This window comes from Podarcis cretensis, assembly GCF_951804945.1.
Source record: "Podarcis cretensis genome assembly, chromosome: 5".
Classification (NCBI taxonomy): Eukaryota; Metazoa; Chordata; class Lepidosauria; order Squamata; family Lacertidae; genus Podarcis; species Podarcis cretensis.
In genome coordinates this window covers 30,451,960-30,474,309 of record NC_137174.1, presented here as the reverse complement: position 1 = coordinate 30,474,309, position 22,350 = coordinate 30,451,960, and the positions used below count along the sequence as shown (strand labels likewise).

The 22,350-nt window shown below is 40.8% G+C and overlaps 1 protein-coding gene across 47 annotated transcripts in view; it reads right to left on the bottom strand.

Annotated features, from left to right (window-relative positions):
• COL13A1 (collagen type XIII alpha 1 chain) overlaps positions 1 to 22,350 on the bottom strand; it is a gene marked incomplete at its 5' end in the record, with an annotated part of 93,137 nt that overhangs the window by 63,289 nt on the left and 7,498 nt on the right. For 46 of the 47 annotated variants that reach the window (XM_079976336.1, XM_079976337.1, XM_079976342.1 and 43 more), the window contains 6 exons: positions 4,998 to 5,024; positions 5,938 to 5,964; positions 6,509 to 6,544; positions 14,033 to 14,083; positions 17,575 to 17,601; positions 20,638 to 20,673. In XM_079976336.1, coding sequence (XP_079832462.1) covers positions 4,998 to 5,024; positions 5,938 to 5,964; positions 6,509 to 6,544; positions 14,033 to 14,083; positions 17,575 to 17,601; positions 20,638 to 20,658 — 189 coding nt within the window. Of the gene's footprint in view, positions 1 to 4,997; positions 5,025 to 5,937; positions 5,965 to 6,508; positions 6,545 to 14,032; positions 14,084 to 17,574; positions 17,614 to 20,637; positions 20,674 to 22,350 lie in introns of those variants that run through there. The other variant, XM_079976335.1, reaches the window with a different exon arrangement.

Sequence of the window (22,350 nt, the reverse complement as noted above, 5' to 3'; positions counted from 1 at the left end):
TGAACAATATGATGAATACGACAGCACATGATGTAAGCTTCAGATAAAACTTTGGCATTACAGACAGGAAACACAGGCAAGCTGTACCCCCTTTTGCGATAATTCTCACCCAAACCTTTTAATTCCATAATCAGGTTTCCTTAGGATCCTCCAAGTAACATATCTTAATTGGGCCTGTTACAGATGTCATCTACTCCATGTACAGATGTGGGAAATCTTTCTTTCATGGTGATGTTGCACATCAATTAAATATCCTTACAGCATGTGCAGTTCCCATCAGGAGAGACTATCCACTAGTGACATAGTTACCAGGAACATTCAGCAGTGTGGGCGGTGGGATGCATAGTCTGTAGGAGTAGCACCACCAAAAGTAGGGATGGGGGAGGAATTCAGTTCTATTTGCATTTAAAGACGACAGATTCGCACTTTTCAAAACAATACTGTGTACCAAAATGGATATCCTAAGAAAGTCAGACTTATCCGGATTCTGCACAGCAGTTCTCCAGCCAAACAATGTCTACAAGAATGCACAGACTATGGTAATGTGTGCACATAAATGCATATATTAGTGACAATAAAAAATCAAATATGCATTTTGCTTCAAAAAATGTGCACACTGAGCAAAAATGCATTTAGAATGCACATGAGAAATTTGCACAAAAATGCTGACAAATTTTCTGGAGGGCTTAAAAAAATATTCCAATGTAGAAATGTGGAGACTGAACTTAAGAGTGGAAAAGTGAAGAACTGAACGATACTGAAATTGACAGATTAACCCATTCCTAATACAGAAGAGTAAAAGCTTTTTCACACATGGGACAAATAAGTCTAAACTGTCCACTGCTTCTTGCAGAGTGGAGGATGGAATATTAGCTACTTCACAGCAGGGCCCCGACCTGTGAATGACAAGTGTGAAATCCACAGTGAGGTGGAGGTCTTATTGTCTTGCCAGCAGGTGATGGCTCTGGCTCAACACCACTGCACCCCTTAATCTAGTTTGCTAAGGTATGCTGTGACATGTGCACGTCTGGTGAAATGATCTGGGTGGCTTATAAACAAAAATAACAGGTGCCCAATTAAAAATAAAATCAGCAGCATTAGCCTATTAATTAACTAAAAGAAAGCAACCAAAAAGTAGCAAAACAACAGCAACAACCCACATTCAAAGCACAATAGCATCCAGCTGCTAGTTGGTTTCCCAAACTTGGTTCTCCAGCTGTGTTGGACTACAACTCCCATCATCCCCAACTAGCAGGACCAAGTGGTCTGGGATGATGGGAATTGTAGTCCAAAAACAGCTGGAGACCCAAGTTTGGGAAACACTGAGCTAGACTAATAAAAATCAGGCCATGATGTGAGATGTGTGCTAAATGTCTTTTTTTACATTCTCTTCAAAGATAAGATAGTGCTGACATGACAAACTTATCTGAAGTGGGACCTGCATACATTTTTTACAGCAACAACAGGGTATGGCATACCTCTCATTTGCACACTATTCTGTGATATTTTGGCATACCTCTGATGCCTATTAGGGATACAGCTCTCTGAGAAAAAGTGATGGAGAAGTAAATCGGAGCACAGCCATAGACTTTAGCCTATTTAAAATCTCTTGTGCTTGGCCTCTTCCTTTCTGGTGTTTGGGATGCACTGAAAATATGCCTGGTGGAGACTTGCTCCACTTGTGACTCAGTGAGCTGAACACAGGCCACCAGAGGCTCAATAAAACTGTCTTTGGCGCCTGCCTGGAGCTTCCCTCCCTCCCCCCCTAAAAGAAAAAGCATTTTGGTTTTCTCAAACACCTGGCTAGCCCACACAACACATGCCTGGTGGGCTGTGTTGACTTAAAGGGTCACAAAATATGTGCATTCCGCCCCAAAAACTTAATTTAAAAGAAAATCTCACAATCAATTCATCAGATACAGAAAGCACGGCATGTTTCAGCATCTGCCTGCAACAAATAATGTAGTGAAAATATACTATATTAACAGAGTGACAATTAATTTGAACAGTGGGGTTAAATTGGAATTCTGTAGGCTCTGGGCCAAAGCAAGCAGAAGCTTGCCAGACCACAGGCCTGTACTATTTGATAGATTGTAGGGTGGGATTATTTCATTAACTCAGAGAGGAAGCAAAGTATACACTATATCCTGTGGTTCGCTCTGCTTTAGACACAGGGTAAAACTCCAGCTTCGTAGAAAATAAAAGCATGACTCGAGCAATCCAGGAATCGAAGCATACACTGAAATGAGATACTTTGTAAAACAGGGCCAATACACACAGGGTGGCAGCAGAATTAACAAGGTGGATAAAATTTATGGACCAGGAATTTAGTATGTGAAAGTGTGTCCAGTTACAAGCAAGATAGGCTAAATGGCCTGTATCTGGCTATTACTAACTCTGCTTTCCAAGTTATTGACTTGAATAATTTTGTGAACAGTTGATTTTCAAAACTGTGTGGGTTCCCTGACAAGTATTTCTGGGTTTTTTTAAAAAAGAAATCTGGATAATGAAAACAGGATATCCTAACACAGTTCCTCAGCACTCAACCCCATTCATCTCAAACAGCACAGTCCCGTCCCCCCGCCCTATCCTTCTATTAAGTACATGTTAAGTTGGATGGAGGAGGGGTGGAGTGATGTGGAGCTACCACCTGATGGTGAAACAATCAGATGACCCAGTTCACCATGCATTTCAGACTTGCCAGTCACCCAGCAAATCCTCCTGAAGGTTCTAATTATCCCAGTGTAGCTTAAATATGAAAGGACTTAGCAAAGCAGTCAAAACAAGGAACAGTAAGCACAAAGGCAAATTAAGCCTTGTTGAGTCATGAAGCTAACTAAATTTATGGTGACTAGCATCATGGAAAGGAGAGAGATACCTTGGCGATATTGCGGGTTTGGTCCCAGACCATCAGAATAAAAAGTGAATATTGCAAGAAAGCGAGTCACACAATATTTTGGTTTCCCAGTGCATATAACAGTTATGTTGATACTGTACTGTATTCAATGAAGCCAGTACCTCCTGGCTGCAGGGTTAGGAGGAGAAAAACCTGGCTCCAGTGCTACCCACTCCTGTGGCCAGTAGAGGGACAGCAGCAGTTTGCCTAGAAAATTTCACTTGATATTAGATGTAGAACTGATTTGCCTTTGGTATAGCTACAGATGCAGCTCGATTCCACAAAAATATGGAATCCAGACGAGGATTTGCAGGTCCAGCTATGACAAAACCACTGTACCAGGTATATTCACAAGAATCTGGAGTTCTCTTGCAAATTTAGAGCAGGGATGGGGAATATGAGGCCCAGAGGTGTCTATATGGCACTTGCAACTCTTCCTGGGCCACACATCCTCCTTAGCTGCATTCCTTTCCATCCTTGCTTTGCACCCTTCTTGAGTGTCTCTGTCTGGTAGGAATATGTCCTTGAACAGTTCATGTTTCTTGCTTGGAGACTAGCAAGGGGAGTGTGTGTGTGTGTGTGTGTGTGTGTGTGTGTAAAGAAACTAGCCTTCTGCACACTTTTGCCATTGGCATTTGACCCCTGGAAGGTCTCCCAGAAGGGAATGCGGTTCTCAAGTTGTGGAAGATTTTCTACACCTGGTCTAGAGACTTCACTGATGCTATAAAGCCATACCACACATGCAAAAAGGACTCCTGTGCAATGGTGATGTCATACCCTACCTTGGCGTTGCCAGAACCTGCCATATTATGATAAGTTTGGTGGTGGAACAAGGGGGGGAATTCAATGTTGCACTCTTCTAACAGATCTGTCAGTGCAAGTATTTCTGCTTGCCAGACAGAACACCCCCCCCCCCCGCCGCTTTTATCTTGCATGCATTGCTCTGGGGTTCTCCTGGCCCATCCCCCCACGCCCAGAGCAACAATCTAAATTTCCCCATTGGCGTCATTCTTTCGAAGAGGAATGTCAAAGATCTAGATATCAATAAGAAGTGACAGTGTTTCCCCTATGCAGAGCTTTCTGAGAGCTACGCCTACAGATTATGCCTTCCGCCGTGTCAAATGGTAGAGACAAACAGATACCAGTTTCACAACAGATTTGCATTTGTAATTTAAAGCAGGTGGAGAATGTAATCCGTTATGCACCGAAATGTCCTTTATATGATAGTACAAGGGAAAAAATTACTGAGAAATATTTTGTCTAGTTTAACAACCCATCCTGACCAAAAAATTATGTGTTTTCTCTTTGGAGTTGTTTATCCATTTGTTACATATAGAACAACATTGTATGCTTTAGCTGCAAGCAAACATCTAACAGAAAGAACTAGTGTATTAAAGGAGGCCATGCCTTAGGAGCTTTAAGAGTGTATTTAGTTTAATCTTACCTTGAATTCAGTTTTACTCTAATTATGTTAAAATATTTAATATCATTAGAAGGTACTTTAACTTTCTTATTATACAATGCTTTTATTGTTTAGGGATTGGAATTTTTTTGAGTTTATTTTTAAAGTGCTCAAGGCTAGTACAATAAATTTGTTGATGATGACCCAATAACCTAGTGCTGCTTACGGGGTGGGGTGGGGGGTGGAGGTCTTATTTACAAATTTGCCAGCAGAAATCACTTTCCTGCTTTCATTGCTAGAGTAGGAAGAGAAAAGAATGGGAGATCTATTCCAGGTAGGGCTGCCATATGTCTGGAATTTCCCGGACACAGCTGGGATTTGTCCTTCGAAAATGGTGTCCTGGTGGAATTTTCAGAAACTGGTTAAAATATCCAGGAAAACCCAGGCGTATGGCAGCCCATATTGGAAGTGTTGCATTTTTGGTGAATTTCTGAAAAAATACAAAACAAAACAAAAAAAAGCTTTAAAACTCAGCAACCTTTGTGTCCAGATTTTCACTTATTGAAATATGGCAACCCTAGTTCCATTTTGAAATGAAGACTCCACAAACCCGCCCTGCCAGTCTTGCCCTTTTACAAGCTTGAAAGTCTCCAGCCTCAACCCAGCATATTGCACAGAAATAGATTAAAGTCTTATTACCACTTCTCCCTTCTGTCCAGGTTGCCCCTGAAATGGAAAGGAAGACTGCATCAGGGGTGGCCATTCTAGTTATTAGGACATTTTGAAGCCTCAGACTTCTGCGATTGTCATTACTGTTTAGTCAGGTGTTCTCCTGTTGCTTTCCTACAGCAATGGTTTTCTCATGGTTTGGACATCTAAAGCCCTAAGTGGTTTGGGATCATGTTATCTGAAGGGCTGACTGCAAGTGGATGAGCCTGCCGAAGCACTGAAATGAAAGCTGTGACCCTGCTCTCTAACTGGCTAGCAAGAGCCATTAGGCTGGCAGGGAGCAGGAACAGGGCTTTCTTAAAGGTGGCCCCACACATTTGGAACTCACTCCTCACAGAGATACATACAGATGGCCTCTTGCAGTAGGGCCCAAATTTCGGGCAGAGCAGCCTTCCTGACACTGGCTCCTACACAGCCCTGACCTTTCAGCCACTGTGCCCCTGCAGCAATGCAAATGTTGGCTCTACCTCACCACAGTGGCCGCTACTGGCCACATCGCTACTGGTCTTTCAAAGAATTTCTGAAGATATATTTATTCAGGTCTAGTTTTGGATGAATTGTGATGTGGGTCCATATCTTATAAGTGTATTTTCCCCCATGTGTCCTGAAAATTGGGTTTTAAAGCTTTCAAAATTTAAACAAACACACACATAAAAATAGAAACACTGGTGTATGATAGGTGGATTTTTTAAAAGTCTCCAACTCTATAAGTTACATTTCTGACGTTTAATTTCTAAGACGTGTCTTTTGGTGGTCTGGACACCAGCACCACTTCACATATATGGATTTGCCCAGAATTATTGAAACAAATGATTTAGCGATAAACATTTTGAAAGTGTTATTGACAGAAAGCTGCTGACTAGGAGTATGAGCAAGAACAAGAGTCAGGGGAGGGGAAATATTCACTTACTGGTTTGCCGTCTAAACCAATCTGACCCTGAAATTAAGACAAAAGAAAACAGGTGACTTTTTGTGTAATTCTATACAGGTCTACTCAGAAGCAAGCCCCACTGGGTTCAATGGGGCTTTCTCCCAAGAAAGTATGTAGCAATGAAGTCTAAAACAGGCAAATATTCTGACTGTGTTCATAGCCCATATATACAGCCCACAAGACTGAATACCTGACAGGTCTTGGACAGAAAACACAAGGGAGTCTAGTGACTGAAAAAGCATTGAAACAGATCTAGAAATTAGTTCAAATCACAACACATATTTATAGTTTTATGTTACAGTTTTTGCTTTAATGACTCATTTGTAAGGGAAAATATAGGAGATCTCTCTACTTGCAATTTTTTTTAAAACAATAAATACGTTTTTAAAGAAATCAAAGCATTGAATGAAATAGCAATGTCTTTTCTGTGACACAATCCCCAGCCATCCATTTTTAGAACAGATGCGTCAAGAGGCATTTAGCTTAAGGGATGCTGCACTTAGAAATATATCATTCATACATACCAGTATGCATTAGCAGTGCCACTTACCGGAAACCCAGGAAAACCTCTTGTTCCAGGCTGTCCCTGAATAGAATGAAGCGGAAAAAGAGATTAGAAGAAACAGATGAGACAGCAACATGTGTGACTAAATCACTCCATCAGGCCTTGTGATTTCCTACTCTCCATCATTTGCCAGATGAAAATATGTACACTTGTTTTACATGACCTGAGGGATTAGCTCTTGACTGCGGAGAACTAGTACAAAATGAAGCCATTTCTGTGGTGTCTGGAAGCTACCGCAAGTCACTAAATAATATTGGACTCTCTAATCTCAAGTTGCACATTTCTCCACCACTCAGAAAATGCTTATGTTGATGCTCAGCCACCACAAATCTTTAAATGTTTCAGTATTCTTTTAAGTGTAGTCCCCAATACCTTTATTTCCCCCCCAAAATTACAAGTCTTAGACCTTTAAACATATTGCTAATGCGGCTTCTGTTCCTTCTGCATTTGCTCCCACACTGTTCTGGGCACAGAGAAAGACTTCCATCCATGTGGTTCAGCTGGACTGAGGATATATTTATAAGCTATGCAAATGATAGGTCTTCTATGGGCTGGACATTGCTTATGTGTCCTGTAAACACACCATGAGGCCAAACCATGTGGGCAACCTATTCCCGAATCAGTGTGGAAAGAACTGCAGAACCTGGAGCAAACACACCAGGAAGGATGATACAGTATGTGCAAATAAGGTCTTGGGCCCAAAGGAAATAAGCAGATGTACAATGGCCAACCGCTTGGAATCCCAACTACATGAAGATCGCTCCATGTGACAAACTGCTGATGTGAAGCTCCTCACCACATGGATTCGATACTATGCTGATTCCACCACATCATTGTAAACCATCAAACAAAGCAAACTGCTGAGCATGCTCAGTCCTCACTAAATTCTTGAGAATTGACTTTGGCTTTTAAAGACTGTCGAGCTTCTGCCAACTTTGGTCTTCCCATAAGAAGGCTGACAAATCCTTCTTGCTTCTTGGTGGGTCCATTTTGGCTCCAGTCCTGTCAGTGCTTACCACCTGAACTCACTACTAGAAGGAGAGGTGGTAAGAGAAACCTGTGCAAGGTTATCTCAAGGAACCTGTTATTCTACTCCCAAACAGATACAATTATAACTGCTGGAGGATATAACACAAATAACCGGTGTTGAGGAAATTAAAAGGAAAGCAGTTCTGTGGAAGAGACTATGTAATTTCCAATTTCCCTTCAATTGTTCTTCAGCTATAGCCACTCAGGCTGGTTTCACATGAATGATGGGAAATAAAGAGGCCCAGCAGCATTACAGAAGGGTTCGTTTTGAATTCCAGACAGTTTGTCTGAAGTTTCTGAATCAATTACATGTGTGTTATAAATTCAAGCTTGCTCACCAGTCCTTTTGGTGCAGTTTGCAGTGCCTGGGATCACTTTATAGGAATACTTTATATAACCGCATCACAGTGCCATAAAATGAGGCATTTAATGGTGGTCAATCAGCTGTGAGATGTATACTGAGCCTCAAAGATGATGGTGGTCTTGATCACTCAAGCCCAGTTGTCTGGCTTTCATATCTCCTCATTCATTTTACCCATAAGGAAAATGTTGAAGCAAATATGGTTGCCAGAACAGTCCTAAGCAAGGGTGGTATGCAATGCCAACAGAAGATGGAGCAACAAATGTGTACATCCTGTGCCTGTTCCCAGAAGTCCCTTTCTGGTTGTTCCGTGTATTTCAACTGTACCTAGTTTGTGTAGCTAATTTTACTGCGTAGCTAATTTTAAGGTTTACTTGCTAAGGGTGCCTGGAAACAATGCTGCCTATTTTTACTTGTCTGATCTGACAAATTTGCAAGTATCTATTGGATTTCGAATTTCTGATAAACATCAGTGCTTGGAGACATGCCGCAACTCATGACTGGCTAAAATGTTTCTGACACATGTGTTGAAAAATAGAGAGAAGGAAAGAGAGAAGGTAATGTACATGATATAGGTGTTTTTTTCACTGGACTTGCTCATATTGTTATAAGCATACTCTTCAATAATACAAAATGGTTCATACTTTGGGTGTGCATAGTCTGGAACTTGATTTCCAGTGGCTTATACAAGCCACTGCACGAGTATGTGTGCCATGAACAGCTGTTTCATGTGCTGGCTTACTGCTTTTTTGTTTTAATTGATATTGTGGGTTTGTGGGTTTTAAAAAAATTGTGGTGTGGTTTTATGGCTATGTTTGCATGCAACACTAAAGCATGGTTTGGCATTACATGCACAAGCATCAGGCTTGCAGACTCCCCCCCCCCCCCCATAATAGCCATGAGGATATTGCAGGCATCTGCTTTCACTTTTAAACTAATTAGAACTAATAATTTTAAACTATGGTTTGTTAATCAGCCATATCACAAACCCTGGTTTGTACCTGGTTTGTTTGAACTAACCATAGGAGGAACAGGGGAGGGAAAATGTAAGCCCAAATTCATGTACAGCACACCAAACACTAAACCATTGTTTAGGTCCATTATGTTGTAAATCACTAAGTTTGTAAGCCCACACTAAGAAGGCAGGACACGGATGTAACCGAACAAATAAAAAATAACATCCTATCTTCTCACTCTCTATATAGCACATACATCTATTATAAACACTGCAAGTCTCCAGTTTTTTCTCTTCCACAAGGAAACTGACCCTCTAAAACTTCCCCTGGGACTTCCTAATACTTAGGGAAATGGAGACACCCTTCTTTGTCTAATAGACAAAGAATAGTTACATGCTATTGTTCTACAATCTGATCCAAAGAAACATTCAGTGCTTAGTTACAAGTTTACTCATGTGTGTAAATTGTTTATATAAGCAATTGCTTACATTTACCTCAATTGCTGAACAAAACAAAACAAAATGGGGAAACGATTATAAACTCTTATAGCAGATTTAAGATTGAGAAGAGTCCAGATAAAGGTGCTGAAAATCTCAATCAACCTCTTTCCATTTAATACTTAGCACAATCTAAGACAGGCACAGGTAGACCAGGTCTGCAGGATCTAATTGCGTTTGCAATAGAATTGCAAGCTCTACCAACCAAACCCAGGTGCAAAATAGTAGCAGCAGCAGGAGGCAGACGGCAAGCAGTAGCTCATATGCTAGATATAATTACTTACTACATAGGTTATACACTAGGATAACCTGTGCAAAAATAGCCTAATTTCTAATAGCCTAATTTAGAAAGTGGGGAAGCCTTTTTGTTGTTGCCAGTGAAAGTCTGAAACCCTATTATACACAATAAACTGTAGCAAATCTGCTGCTGTATTATAGTCATTTTAGAAGTAAAAGTAGCCCTAGGGTTTCACAGTTACTCTGTAAGGCAATTGTTTACAAACTTTTTCTCTTGAGACATTTGCTTGTCTACCATGGAACCTCTGCTCGTTAGTGGAACGTTCCAAGTAAGGATTGTGGGGGAGGGGGGATTCAGTCCAGTTCACATGTATAGGCAAATCCTTCAGTTTCACATTTTCCAAACCGGATGAGAATTGAAATACTGTCATCTTTCAAAATTCATACTTAACTGAACTTTGCAAGTCCAATCAATGTGTACAAAAGATACATTATATTAGGGGAAAGTGTGTGTGTGTGTGTGTGTGTGTGTGTAGTGAGAACAACCAAAAGTGCATTATGTTAGGGGAAACTGCTTGTAAAATATGCACATTAGTCAAACTGCATACAGAAGTGTGTCTATTGGCAGAAATTCCCACTAAAATACTGAAGAATTTTCACAGGGATTTTATTTTTTCAATTCACAAATTGCTGCAGAAATATGGAGAACTGAATTTAAGAATGAAAAAAATGAGAAACAGAAAGAACTGAAATTAGCAAGAACTGAATTAGAATTAGAAATTTCTGAAATTAGAAATTTCTGAAATTAGAAATTTCTGAAATTAGAAATTAGAAAGAACTGAAATTATCTGAAGAAGTGTGCATGCACACGAAAGCTCATACCAAGAACTAACTTAGTTGGTCTTTAAGGTGCTACTGGAAGGAATTTTTATATTTTGTTTTGACTATGGCAGACCAACACGGCTACCTATCTGTAACTGAAATTAGCAGATCCTTCTATTTAATTCCAGTGCATTTTGTAGAATTGTCATTCAGTTCATGTGCGGCACTCATTGGATCCTATTGTTTTCCCCACTTTAACAAAACCTAGAATACATCCACCCACCCTGTACCTGGGAACATTCCTGGTATTAGTGGGCAAGCTGTTTTTTGGAGAAGTTTGCCTGCCCTTACTGAATGTTTCATCAAAGAATCTTTAATAAGCTTCCATGGAACCCTAGAATTACCAAGTGCATGCTTTGAAAACCATTGCTTTTTGACATACACCCCGCTTTCATATTACAAAAGGGCTTTCACAAGCCAGAGAATGAAGACCAAAATCGTCTTAGAAATTCCTTGGAGAATTACTGTGGCTTTAAAGTGCCTTAAATTGCTCCAAACAGCGCTTTTTTAAAATGCTGGTGTGACTGAAGTAGACTTGCTTAGAAATTATTAAGCTTTGTGATGTTGCATTTGGTCATATTGGCTTTGGCAGAATATATAAAACCACCTGGAGCCACTGGCTAAGGACCAAGGGGAGATGATCTGCTATAAATTCCATGGCCTGTCCACTCCGTAGCTTTCCGAAACAACAAGAAAGGAGAGGATCTCACTAATAAATCTCTGCATGTAGATTGTCTCTGAATGTTGATGGACAAGAAAGGGCTGAGCAAAGAATAGTTAGAAGAAAGCCGGAAAGGGTGCAACTTGGCCTCTGATACCTTCCTTGTAAACTGCTACGCTGCTCCTTTCGACTCTTTAGGCTGGAGACAATAAAAGGCCAGAGCAAAAGTTCAAGCACTAGAGATTTCAAGAAGCATGGAGCTTTCTCTTTCTCAAATGTTGTTTGTATCAAGTTCTCAAGAATAGAACTCTGGGAACTGCCAAGTCGTGGAACGCGTCTGTTTCTGCCATGCTCAGCACGATGCTTTGCTCAAGCCAGCAAACCCAAGTAATGTTAAGCAGCTGAAAAGCTCTGGATGTGCAACTGCTCACATCATCTCGCCTCCAAAAGACAGTCTGGAAACTATTTGTCATCTCACATCTGTCTAAAGCATGCTGTTATTCCAGAGTACTCCTGCGTTTCTTTGCTATCAAGGTGCTCCTTAGCGCTTATCACGAGGTCACCATAAAACTAAATCATCTTTGCAATTGATTTGGAGAAGGAGATGGAGAAAAAGCATTTTCCCCTGTACTGATGATTATGGCAGGCAACAGTTCACTTCAAGCATAATACGTGCCTTATTAAAGCCACAGTCCTGAAATTATTTCCTCTCAAGTAGTTTCACTCTAATAAAGCTTAGGTAAATGCTCTCCAGTGAGGAGTCTCAAGGCAAAATCAACATGCCTTTTCATTTTTGTAAAACTGGCCCTCAAAGATGGGTTGGAAAAGGCAGGTTGCAGGAGTCTTGTGGGCAAATTGCCAAGTTATCAGTGAGAGGGTGTTGCGGACAGTATGATTTCATTTCCTGGTTAGAAGCTGAAATTGCTAGATTCATCATGCACAAAGACAACGTTCTGCTGTGCAATTGCCTCTTTTATATCACTTTAGCCTTCTTAAAACTTTCAGCTCCCAACACTTCTCTGTCTGCATTTTTCTTTCCTGCCTCTCTTATCCTTGAAATGCAAATCCTGGCAGCAAAATTATTTTACTCCCAAAAGAAAGTATACTAAGGGACAGGATGAATCAGTACTGAACCTACTCTATAATTATACAGATGCAGGTTGCACCATCACTCATAATTCAAAGTTGTAATTTGCCTTCTCCGGCCAAAGCTGCAGCACAATGTGGGCTGCTCATTAATGCAAAACTGGGGGAAAGAATCCATCCCCTTTCACACATTGTGCTTATGATATTCATTACTGTTTGCAGAAGAATACTGTTGAATCATAAAAAGCCGAGTCACAGCCATTCTGTATAAAATCAACATGAGGAGGAGATTCATGCTCACTAGCCCTGGCCCTGCCTTTCATACGTTTCCCTGGCCTTGCGTATGGACTATGTACACACATGCTGAACACTTTATGTTCTGAATGTGGAATCTGTATTCTGCTGTGGGACACACTTTGAGGCTCAGGGGTGGGGTCATGAAGTGCAATCCTGCTTCCTCTTCCGTGTAATGTTTGTATCCAGAGCGGCAATGTGAAAAGGGCATATAACATTCTGTTAGCGTGTGGAGCAGTTTTCAGCTTAGTTATGCAATGGAGAAAAATCACAGGTCACAGTCCAACACAGAGATAAATGCACTTAAACCATTGGTTTTAGTAGCCTGAGCATACCTAACTCTGTGCTAGATTGTGGCCACTGAGTATTATGGCAACATATGAACACTATAGACTAGTAGGCAGTAAAAAGAGAGAAACTTGGCAACTTTATGTTTTCAGTCAGAAAATAAAATGGGCTGAAACACATAAAAATGCAACATAAAACAAATAAGCACCTCAGCGATCCTCCTCCCCCCCCCACCCCCCAGTTTGTCTCCTGGTTTTACCTGCATCTGCAAGCCCAAGCATAAATAATGCAATCTCCCAAAGATACTAACTTTTAGACATAAAATACATGAAGCTGCCTTGTACTGAGACAGGCCATCTGTCACAGGATTGCCTAATCTGATTGACAGTGACTCTTCAAGGCCTCAGTCACAAATCTCTTCCACCCTAGCTGACATTATTTAACTGAAAGTGACAGCGGTTAGGCCTGGCAACCTCTACCAGTGCATGCCTCTCTCTCTCTTGTAGTCAACTAACAAGACATCCCATTCTGTTTTCACTAAAGTGGACAGTAGTTTTGTGGCAAGACCTCCCTAAGAAATTCTGCTGGTCTTATCAACAAACTTTCCACACCTCTCTGAATTCCACAGATGTTTTGCCTGAGAAGAAACCCAACAAAACCTCTTAGAAGTTTACCATAAATAAAATCTTGAAGCACCACCAATTCATTTCTTACAGTGTTGAACACTACCAATATGGTTCACCTTGGGTTGGTGAAGAAGAGAGGGGTATCTGGGTCACCACACATTTTCTGGGAAATGACGTCAAATTTCTTTCTAGCACATTGCACCAGAAATCAGTGACCAGCTGGTATTATCTGAAGGCAATACTATTTTTATTTTTTTGCTAAAAATACAAGGGTGTGTAATATGCTTTCTGTTACTGGCTTTTCCCTTTAGACCGGAAAATATTTCCATTACTTTTAAACACAGGAGAGGAAGCCACTGGTACGGCCAGTTTGAGCTTTTGTGCTGAGACTGATGTACTTTCTAACCAATATATATAGTCTGTAATTTCAATATAAAAACAAATCTGGCCAGGGATGTAAACCACATCATTTAGTGTTACAGGCCCTTTGAGCTGACTAGTGGCATTTTCCCACTCCCTGTATTTTTTGGGCAACTCATCCATACCCTTTAAAAATTAAAGTAGAAGAAAAAAAACAGAGAAGGCAACTTACTGGTGGGCCACGGGGACCGATGATGGATATGCCGGCTTCTCCTGGGGCTCCCTGCAAGGGATGGGAGGAGGAGGAGAGGGAGAACATGGACGTGAAAATCAAAACCAAAACAAGACTGGGAAATGGCTTAGAGTTGGCTGTTGAAGAAAAAGAAGGAAGGGAAGTATTTGAGAGTGGGAGAAAAATACACAAATGTAAGTGACAAAGCCAAAGCGAATATTTAAAGTTAAAGATTCAAATGAACAACAACTGAGGGCTGAAAGGAAAGCATGGCCAAGGAAATAACGAGGAGGAAAAAGGAAAGTTTACAAAAGAGATTAAAAGGAACAATACATCTGCACACTCTTGAGAAAAAAAAATGATCAAAAGCAGGTTTCTTCCAGTTAAAACAGCAGGTCCCTTGGCTTTTTCCAAACAAGACGGGGAGCCATTTTGAACCTATTCTGAAATAAGATCAAAGCATCATTTGCGGCTCCTTGAGGATGGAAAGTATAATCTCACTATGTAGAGATTCTGACTCTCTTGTGCCAGAGTTGTCTCACTTCTAGTTATCACTATCTTTATCCCCATGATGGGGTGAGCTCCCGTTGCTCGGTCCCTGCTCCTGCCAACCTAGCAGTTCGAAAGCACGTCAAAGTGCAAGTAGATAAATAGGTACCGCTCTGGCAGGAAGGTAAATGGCATTTCCATGCGCTGCTCTGGTTCGCCAGAAGCTGCTTAGTCATGGTGGCCACATGACCCGGGAGCTGTACGCCGGCTCCCTTGGCCAATAAAGCAAGATGAGCGCCGCAACTCCAGAGTCGGTCACGACTGGACCTAATGGTCAGGGGTCCCTTTACCTTTTACACTTCTATGTACACCTAACTTGGCTAGAGAACTGCACCACAAAATTTAGAGAAGTGTTAATTTTGAAGGATGGATGTGTTTAGGTTCTCAAGTTGTTTCAGGAAGTGTGAATTAAGTAGGCTTGCTTTCAAATGCAAACTGAAACAAATTTCCACCCTTCATCCCTAGTGGCCACTAACTGCTATTTTCCAACATTTTGGGTAGAGGAGGTGCTATTTATGTTTACCTTCCTTAACTATTTGAGGTTGCCATGGGTTTTTCAGGGGTTTTTTCTTGCCTCAACTTTTTTTAAAAAAAAACCTCGCACTGCACACAATGGGACAAGGCTCTTTCCCCAGCTTCATACCATCCACACACTTCCTGGAACACCATGGGAGCATCATGCCACTGTGTGGAGCACCGACCTTATTTGTGAAGTTAGAGCTACCCCCACAAAATCCCTTTAGCCACCTTGTAAGGTCAAGACAGGTAAGCAGTAGCCCCACCTCAAAATGTTGAGAGAATTTCTTTCTCATCCCATATTCTTTCAGAATGGCTTCATATTGTCTTTATTTCCCTCAGTGAAGGTCAAAAATAAGCTGGTTGGGTTTTTTGTTTTTGGCAAAGTTCTACGAAGCGCTGTTCTAAATATTTGGAATATGATTCACAACTGTCTATGTCATTGGGGATGGAAAATCAGTTTGGTTTTTGTTTAAGTGGGAGACCTAGATAGTAACAAAATTTCTGGAGACAAGGATGCTGTTGAAGATTCCACAGCACTGATGGTGCTATGAATCTGGGATTGACTGTACGCTTATTCCAGTGTCCCTGGGATGTTTACAAATGTACAATTTGTAAATGAATAGATAACCATTACAAAAGCACTATAAATCTCCAATTCTCTCCCCTCTAAACCTCTCTGTCCTCAACACCTTAAAGGCTCAGGGGAATGTGAATTGTTGCATTTTTGCTGCTTATTTAATAACAGGGAATGAACAAATGATGGGGGTTTTGAAGTGACTGTAGTGCAATGAACCTATGTACCCATAAGTAAAGGGTCTCTATAATCACATAGGATGGACAGGATATGCAGCCCATATAGAGTTCCCACATCTTAATTTGGCAAATTATGGACAGCCAGCCATTCACTGCACTAGTGGACAAGAGGAATAGGACGTAAGAAGAGCTGAATACTTAGACAGATAAAAAGGGACAAGTGTCACACCAGCAGCTTGGAGTGGTGGGTTCCCTCTAATAATAAGCTCGGGTGGTGGAGTGCCAAGAGGATTATAGCCAAAACAGGACTTCTGAGAAACAAGAGAGCATGCTTGGATGAATCCTGAGGTATGCAAAACAACGGCCCAATGAGGACAGAGCATGCTCAGTGGCATCCAGGAGTCACAGAATGTTGAGTCCAGTTGGAAAAGGGAAATAGAAAATGGAGAGTGGGTGGGGAGGAGAGGACAAAGAACTGGCCTGCTTGAGTCCCTGACAACTTCCAATATGCTAGAGGAGGGCTGGAGTGCTGGAAAGAACCCTTCTGTTAGCAGGTGAGGGTACACTACAGCATTATGCTTCAGGTTACACTTGTTTTACCTAAACATGCCCAAATATTTAATGTCAAACCTGATGAAGGTTTTTATACTAATTGTCTTGGATGACCTAAAGGAAACCAAGGCCTATGTCTGCAAGCTGCTTTGAGCTTCTGCTCCAGAATATATCATGCAGTATCTTTTCTTCTTCATGTCAGGCTAACAGGATTTCTAAACAGTCAACTTTTTTGTGGTACTTCCTTGGGAAGGACAGAGAATCTGCAGCAAACATCCTCCCCCCCTTTTTTTCTTCTGAGGTGCTGCAACATCTGAAATGATAGTGCTGCTTACTGGCACACACACAACATACATTTGGCATTTGAAAAAGCCCTAGTTCTGTCTGGGGCAAAGCAAATAAAAATATGATATTTCCATTGCAATCTGTTCTGGGCTACCACTTACCTCTGCCCAAACATAAAAAGAACTGATGTAATGCTTTTCTGGATAGGAGCAAACGAAAACAGCACCACAGATTAAAGTAAACGTTTGAGGGTCCCCTCGCACCTGCTTTCCTCAATTATTTTTTATGAGGCTTTCCCTTTAGATAATAGAAGGCTGCAATCAGGAAATGGTGGACCTGGCCCAACACAACGCATCTGGCCGCCTAGGACACAGCTGGTGCAGTTAACCACATTTCCACGTGTATCTTTCCTGAACGCACCAATCACAGCTGTCAGGAACAAAACAGAAAATGGTTCCAGAAAATACCAGAAAGGTCCAGCTGCAAATGTTGAGCTTGCCTAGCCAGCCTTCACAATGTTAGTATAAATTGTAGTAAACAATTTTTTCCCCCTGCTGTCTTGGAACATGTGTGGGCTCTTTCCACAGAGTGCCAGGGGAAAAAACCCGCCCTGCTATTTCTTATTTGCATATATTAATTTCTGTAAAGTTTGTACTTCTAAACTGGGCCTTTGGCTCACGTAGAGGATGGGATTTCTTCCTTTCTTCTAGTCCAGGAAGAGCGGGGTGGAAGTTAGAGAGGGATAACGTGGACTAATTTCCAACCAACCACATGGCAAACGTGTTGTCAGGGCAAAATACCTTGGTTAGGGAGGTGTTTCCAGGGGACATAGGGTTTTTTTAGGACACGGTAATGAAGTGATGAGCTGGAAAGAGCTGACTCACCTTCTCTCCAGGTTGCCCCTTTAGTCCCTGGGCCACCATTTACACCAGTCGCAGCCACATGCAAGAGGGTGAAGGAAGAGAGAAAGAGAGACACAAACACAGAAGTCAGTGTTAAGGCACACTAAGCCCCCAAACAACATAGATGCACACACAGAAGCACACACACAAAAATCCCCATGTGACAAACATTGAAACATGCTTTGTTTAATGCTCACGCACAAGCACAGTGGATGGCAACATTTGCTTCAGACTCCCTCCCATTTAAACCACTTTAAAGAATCCCCGTCTCTGGATAGGGGAGTGCATCATATGGTGAAAAACTGTTCCTGAAACGTACCATAAGGGTTCGCATGAAAGAATGTATATATTTCTCTTTTTTAAAATCTACATACCTAGAAAACTAGTATGCCTGGGAGATGTGTTCCAGCCCAGTCTTATCAATAAGATGCTACTTTTTATGTTTAGGAATTTTATACGTGTGGGACAGAGGGCACATTCAGCCATGCAATTGCTCATCTGCAGTCTGAAGTGGTACGGAACAGGGATTGTTTTGCATCATGATTAACTCTTTGTCCAAAGACCCTAAAGAAGCCTAAGAAGGCGGCAGGAGCTGCTGCAGCTGAAGCTAGGAACCCAGCTTAAGTTCAAGAATGGCAAAACAAATGGTATGCGTTAGCAGTAAGCTCATAGAGTTAGCTAGGCTGGGCTAGATTTAAGCTCAAAAGTCAGCAATGGGGAAGGAGCAAGAGATTTGGCAAGGTTCCTTAGACCCACCGCAATCAAGAAAGATTTACTGTTTGGAAGATCAGTTCTGATGGCGTCACTTAATGCAAGTTCACCCCCATCTTAGCCAATGCCACAATAACCAGAATAAAAGCATCCCTTTGGCAAGGTAATCTGTTGTTACCACCCAACACACCACTGAAGCACGAGCATTTGACCAATTATAAACAAAATATTAACCTGAATACTAGAGCTGAACTGCAGACTACTCTTCAGTTGATGGTATGTTAAAAAGAACCTGAATGCCAACACCATTCTCAACAGTTTTTCCTTGATATTCCCAAGGATATATGTATTTGTTTTGCAGACTCAGAAGTCAACTCATAGCCAAAAGCTGCTGAAGTGGTGTACAATAAGATAAAATAAAATCCAGAAGACACAGACTTCATAAACTGAAAACAAGAAAACTACTTCTACAATGGTATACTTAACATTCCATAAAAGACACTGCAGCTTTCATGGATTTATTGTCTTGTCAATTTGCTCTTTTACTTAACACATTTCCCCTAACGTTCTATTTAAATTCACTGCCCTCCATTTTAAATTTGTTGTTTCTTGCATTTCTTGTGAAGAATGTGGAAATTTTCACTTGGTTTGACATCTTCTTTCTAATAATGACTTTCAGATATTTGAAATTTGTCAATGCATTTCTCTAGTGGAGGCTAAACATGCACAGGTCTCTCAGTCTGTCTTCATATGACTTGATCTTCTAGACCTTTTGTAATTCATGTAGCTATTCTGTAAATTTTCTCCCATTTCTCAAGACTTTTAAAAACAACAACTGATACCCAGAACTAAACAATACTTCCAATATTGTGCAGCTTTAGCCACCATGAAATATAGCTGCATGCAAGATTATATGACCAACACCCACTAGAAATTTTCACCTATCAACACTCTTTCCAGAAGTGTTGTGCTGTGTTTCCGCAAAAATACAATCAAGTCTTGCATGACCACTTGGATGTCAGATGCCCCATCATTTGGGGCAACATCACAGGCGATGGAGTGAAGTTTTTGATCATTCTATTTATGTTTGCTAATTAACTTGCTGATTTGAGAAGTTCCTGGTCTTGGTGGCCTTTGTAGAGTACATTTTCAAATGCTCTGGTCTTTATCATTTGGTTATTTACTTGAAATGTTCATGTTTTGACTTCTAATTGGCGTGCATTTGATGTATTACAACATAGATCATTTGGAATCAACCTATGAGGCAGACCATAGGCAGAAGCTTGAGTGTATCTTGACTGAACCAGGAATGAGGGTGCCAATTGTTGCATTTATTTTATGCCTTTTTTTGTACATTGGAAAAAGTTTCATTGTTTTTCTCCTTAACTAGGGGGAAGCTCATTCTGTCAATATTTGAGATTCAAGTTTGAGGTATGTCAAACAAAAACATTTTCTCACATCTACAACACATCCAGGTGCATGGAATAATGCCTTTGGAATTATTAGTTTTTATGCATGTTACTGGAAATGCACACAGACTGACATGCACTTGTATGCATTATAGAGGACAACACTTCTTTGGTCAGTGAGTGTGGGAATATATTCTTGCAGTGTTGTTTCTTAACTACAGGAAAGCAGCAGAGTGTACTCCCCCAATCTTTAAATTACAGGTTGCAGACACTTCTTTGGGAGGTGATGTGACAAGAGAACATTTAGCAGTGGTTAGCATTAAATTGAAACATGTTCCACCTTTATGGTGTTGACATTGCTATGTTGTCCCAAGAGAACAATGCTCATCCTTAGGCCAAAAATGTATAACTGTTTAATCTTTGCAGTTATTTACACCCTTTTCCAACTCTGGGAAAGCTGTAAGAAAGTAATCTGTTTTAGAAGCAATCCTTCCCTGCCACACACACCCATTACTCCTGTTTCAGCTGAAAACCTGGTGCTATAGGGCCTATAGTACAGGCAATCCTCCAAACAGATCAGTTTCTTTTTCACATCCCACCATTAATTTATGCTCAGTGAGTTTCCATGTAAGTTCTCTTCCTCAGTTAATTAAAGATCCCTGCAGTTTTATGCAACAGAAGCATCTAGTCATTGAGATTTCCTCTGCCTCTTGCTATTAAGCTCTCAGCAATCAAATCAGTTATTTATTTTTTTAATAGTAGCTGCTTCATGCTTTGCCTTTTGCACAGCCAAACTAGAAATGGACCCAGAGTCATTATTACCCTGAGATAATGAATATATCACGCCTCCCCCACAAAGGGGCCATGGATAGCAAAGGGTTTAGAAGCAGGTGTGTCAGGTAATTGCAAGAGGTTTAAGACTCACCGGTAGTCCACGGATCCCCATGGCGCCTTTGTCTCCCTAACAATTAATGCAAAATCAGAGGGCAGTTGGAAACTGGCCATATGTGGTGCTATAAAGTGACACAAATGAGCTTTTACTTGGCGTTTCAAGTAGCTGCATTGATTAATTTAAAATTTATGTAATTGGTTTAGATGTTTGTGTGTTATGTTGAAAATACAGAAGTTTTCGTATTTTATGGACTCTGAAGTGGAAACTATGTGGTTGGAGCATCTTCAATGCAACGGTATAAATCTGCTTGCATGGTCTTGTGTGCGTATAGGTGTATGTGTAAATATATTTTAAATATGTCTATAAGTACGTAAGTATAGCTGTGCAGAAAATTGATAAAGAAACATACATGGTGTCATTATATAGAAACATTTTATAGTTTCACGAATTTGCAATATTGCATAACACATTGAAGTTGTTGAGAACATAAGAACAAAACATAAGAAGAGCCTGCTGGATCAGGCCAAAGCCCCAACTAGTCAGCATCCTGTTATCACAGTGGCCAACTAGATGCCTATGGGAAACCAAGGAAAGAAGAAAATGAGCCCTCTCGTAGTCTAATGACATATTCTGTTTATCAGTATATTTCCTAGTCCATTAGTATAATAAGTGGTAGCCCACTGGTTCTTAAATTGTGTTTTATTTTGGATGCCTTGCTTGTTTGTTGTGAATCATCATTATGTCACCATGTGGGGAAGGTATTTGAAAGGCTTATGATTATTAATCACCTGCTGTTCTTTTCTTCCATTGCTATTTGTGTGATGGAGAATCACACATTAGCAGAAGGGTCTTTTTTTATTAAAAAAAAACAACTTGCACTGCCAAAGAAACAAGCAGCTTCTCTGTGGCTTGCCTCTTCAGCCTGAGGTAGAACTACTAACAGGAATCAATAGCTCTTTAGCATTTTCCTTTTTTATTAGCAGTGTGGCATCAACATGCCCCTGAAAAATGCACCAGAAGCCCTTGAATCACAGCTAAAGAACCCTTGTATCAGTTAATTTGAGAAAATCAGTTCTACACTTTTTCAAATTTTGTGTCACACAGGGTCTGCTGAAATTTGACACCCCAAGGCCTGCCACTGACTAAGAGGCATAGAAATTACTTGCTTTAAATGTGCATGTTGTAAGCTGGAAAAAAAGTTACACTTTCAGATCTTCCTGCCTGCAGTCCTAACTATGTCTACTAAGAAATCACTGGGGCTTACTCCCAGCTAATGGGCAGGATTGCAACCTCATAGTGGATGCATGTCTACTTAGAATTAAGTCTCACTAAGTTCATTTGAAATTACTCCTAGGTAAGGATGTATACGAGAGTCTAGCATTTATGAGTCTTATGTCTGGTAATGGACTCTCTATTTTGAACAATGTGCATTGCATCATGCCCTGCCCTCTCTGTGCAAAAACATTCATATATATCTTTGGAACCCTAAAGGCTAGCAACATGCTTTTAGACAATGAAATAAAGCTGATCTTATCAAGAAGTTGAATTCTGAACCCAGTACTGCCTTCCAGATTCCTCTTGAATTGCACCACACACACATCCCTGCCTATGATGTTCAGAATAAATTACTGATGCTTAAGAGAGCAGGGTGCCTATCATGTAATGCCAAGAAACACACTCACTCATGAGTAATGTTTATACCCCTCACAGTGCATTGGCACAACCTTCATAGCTTAATAAGTCAGC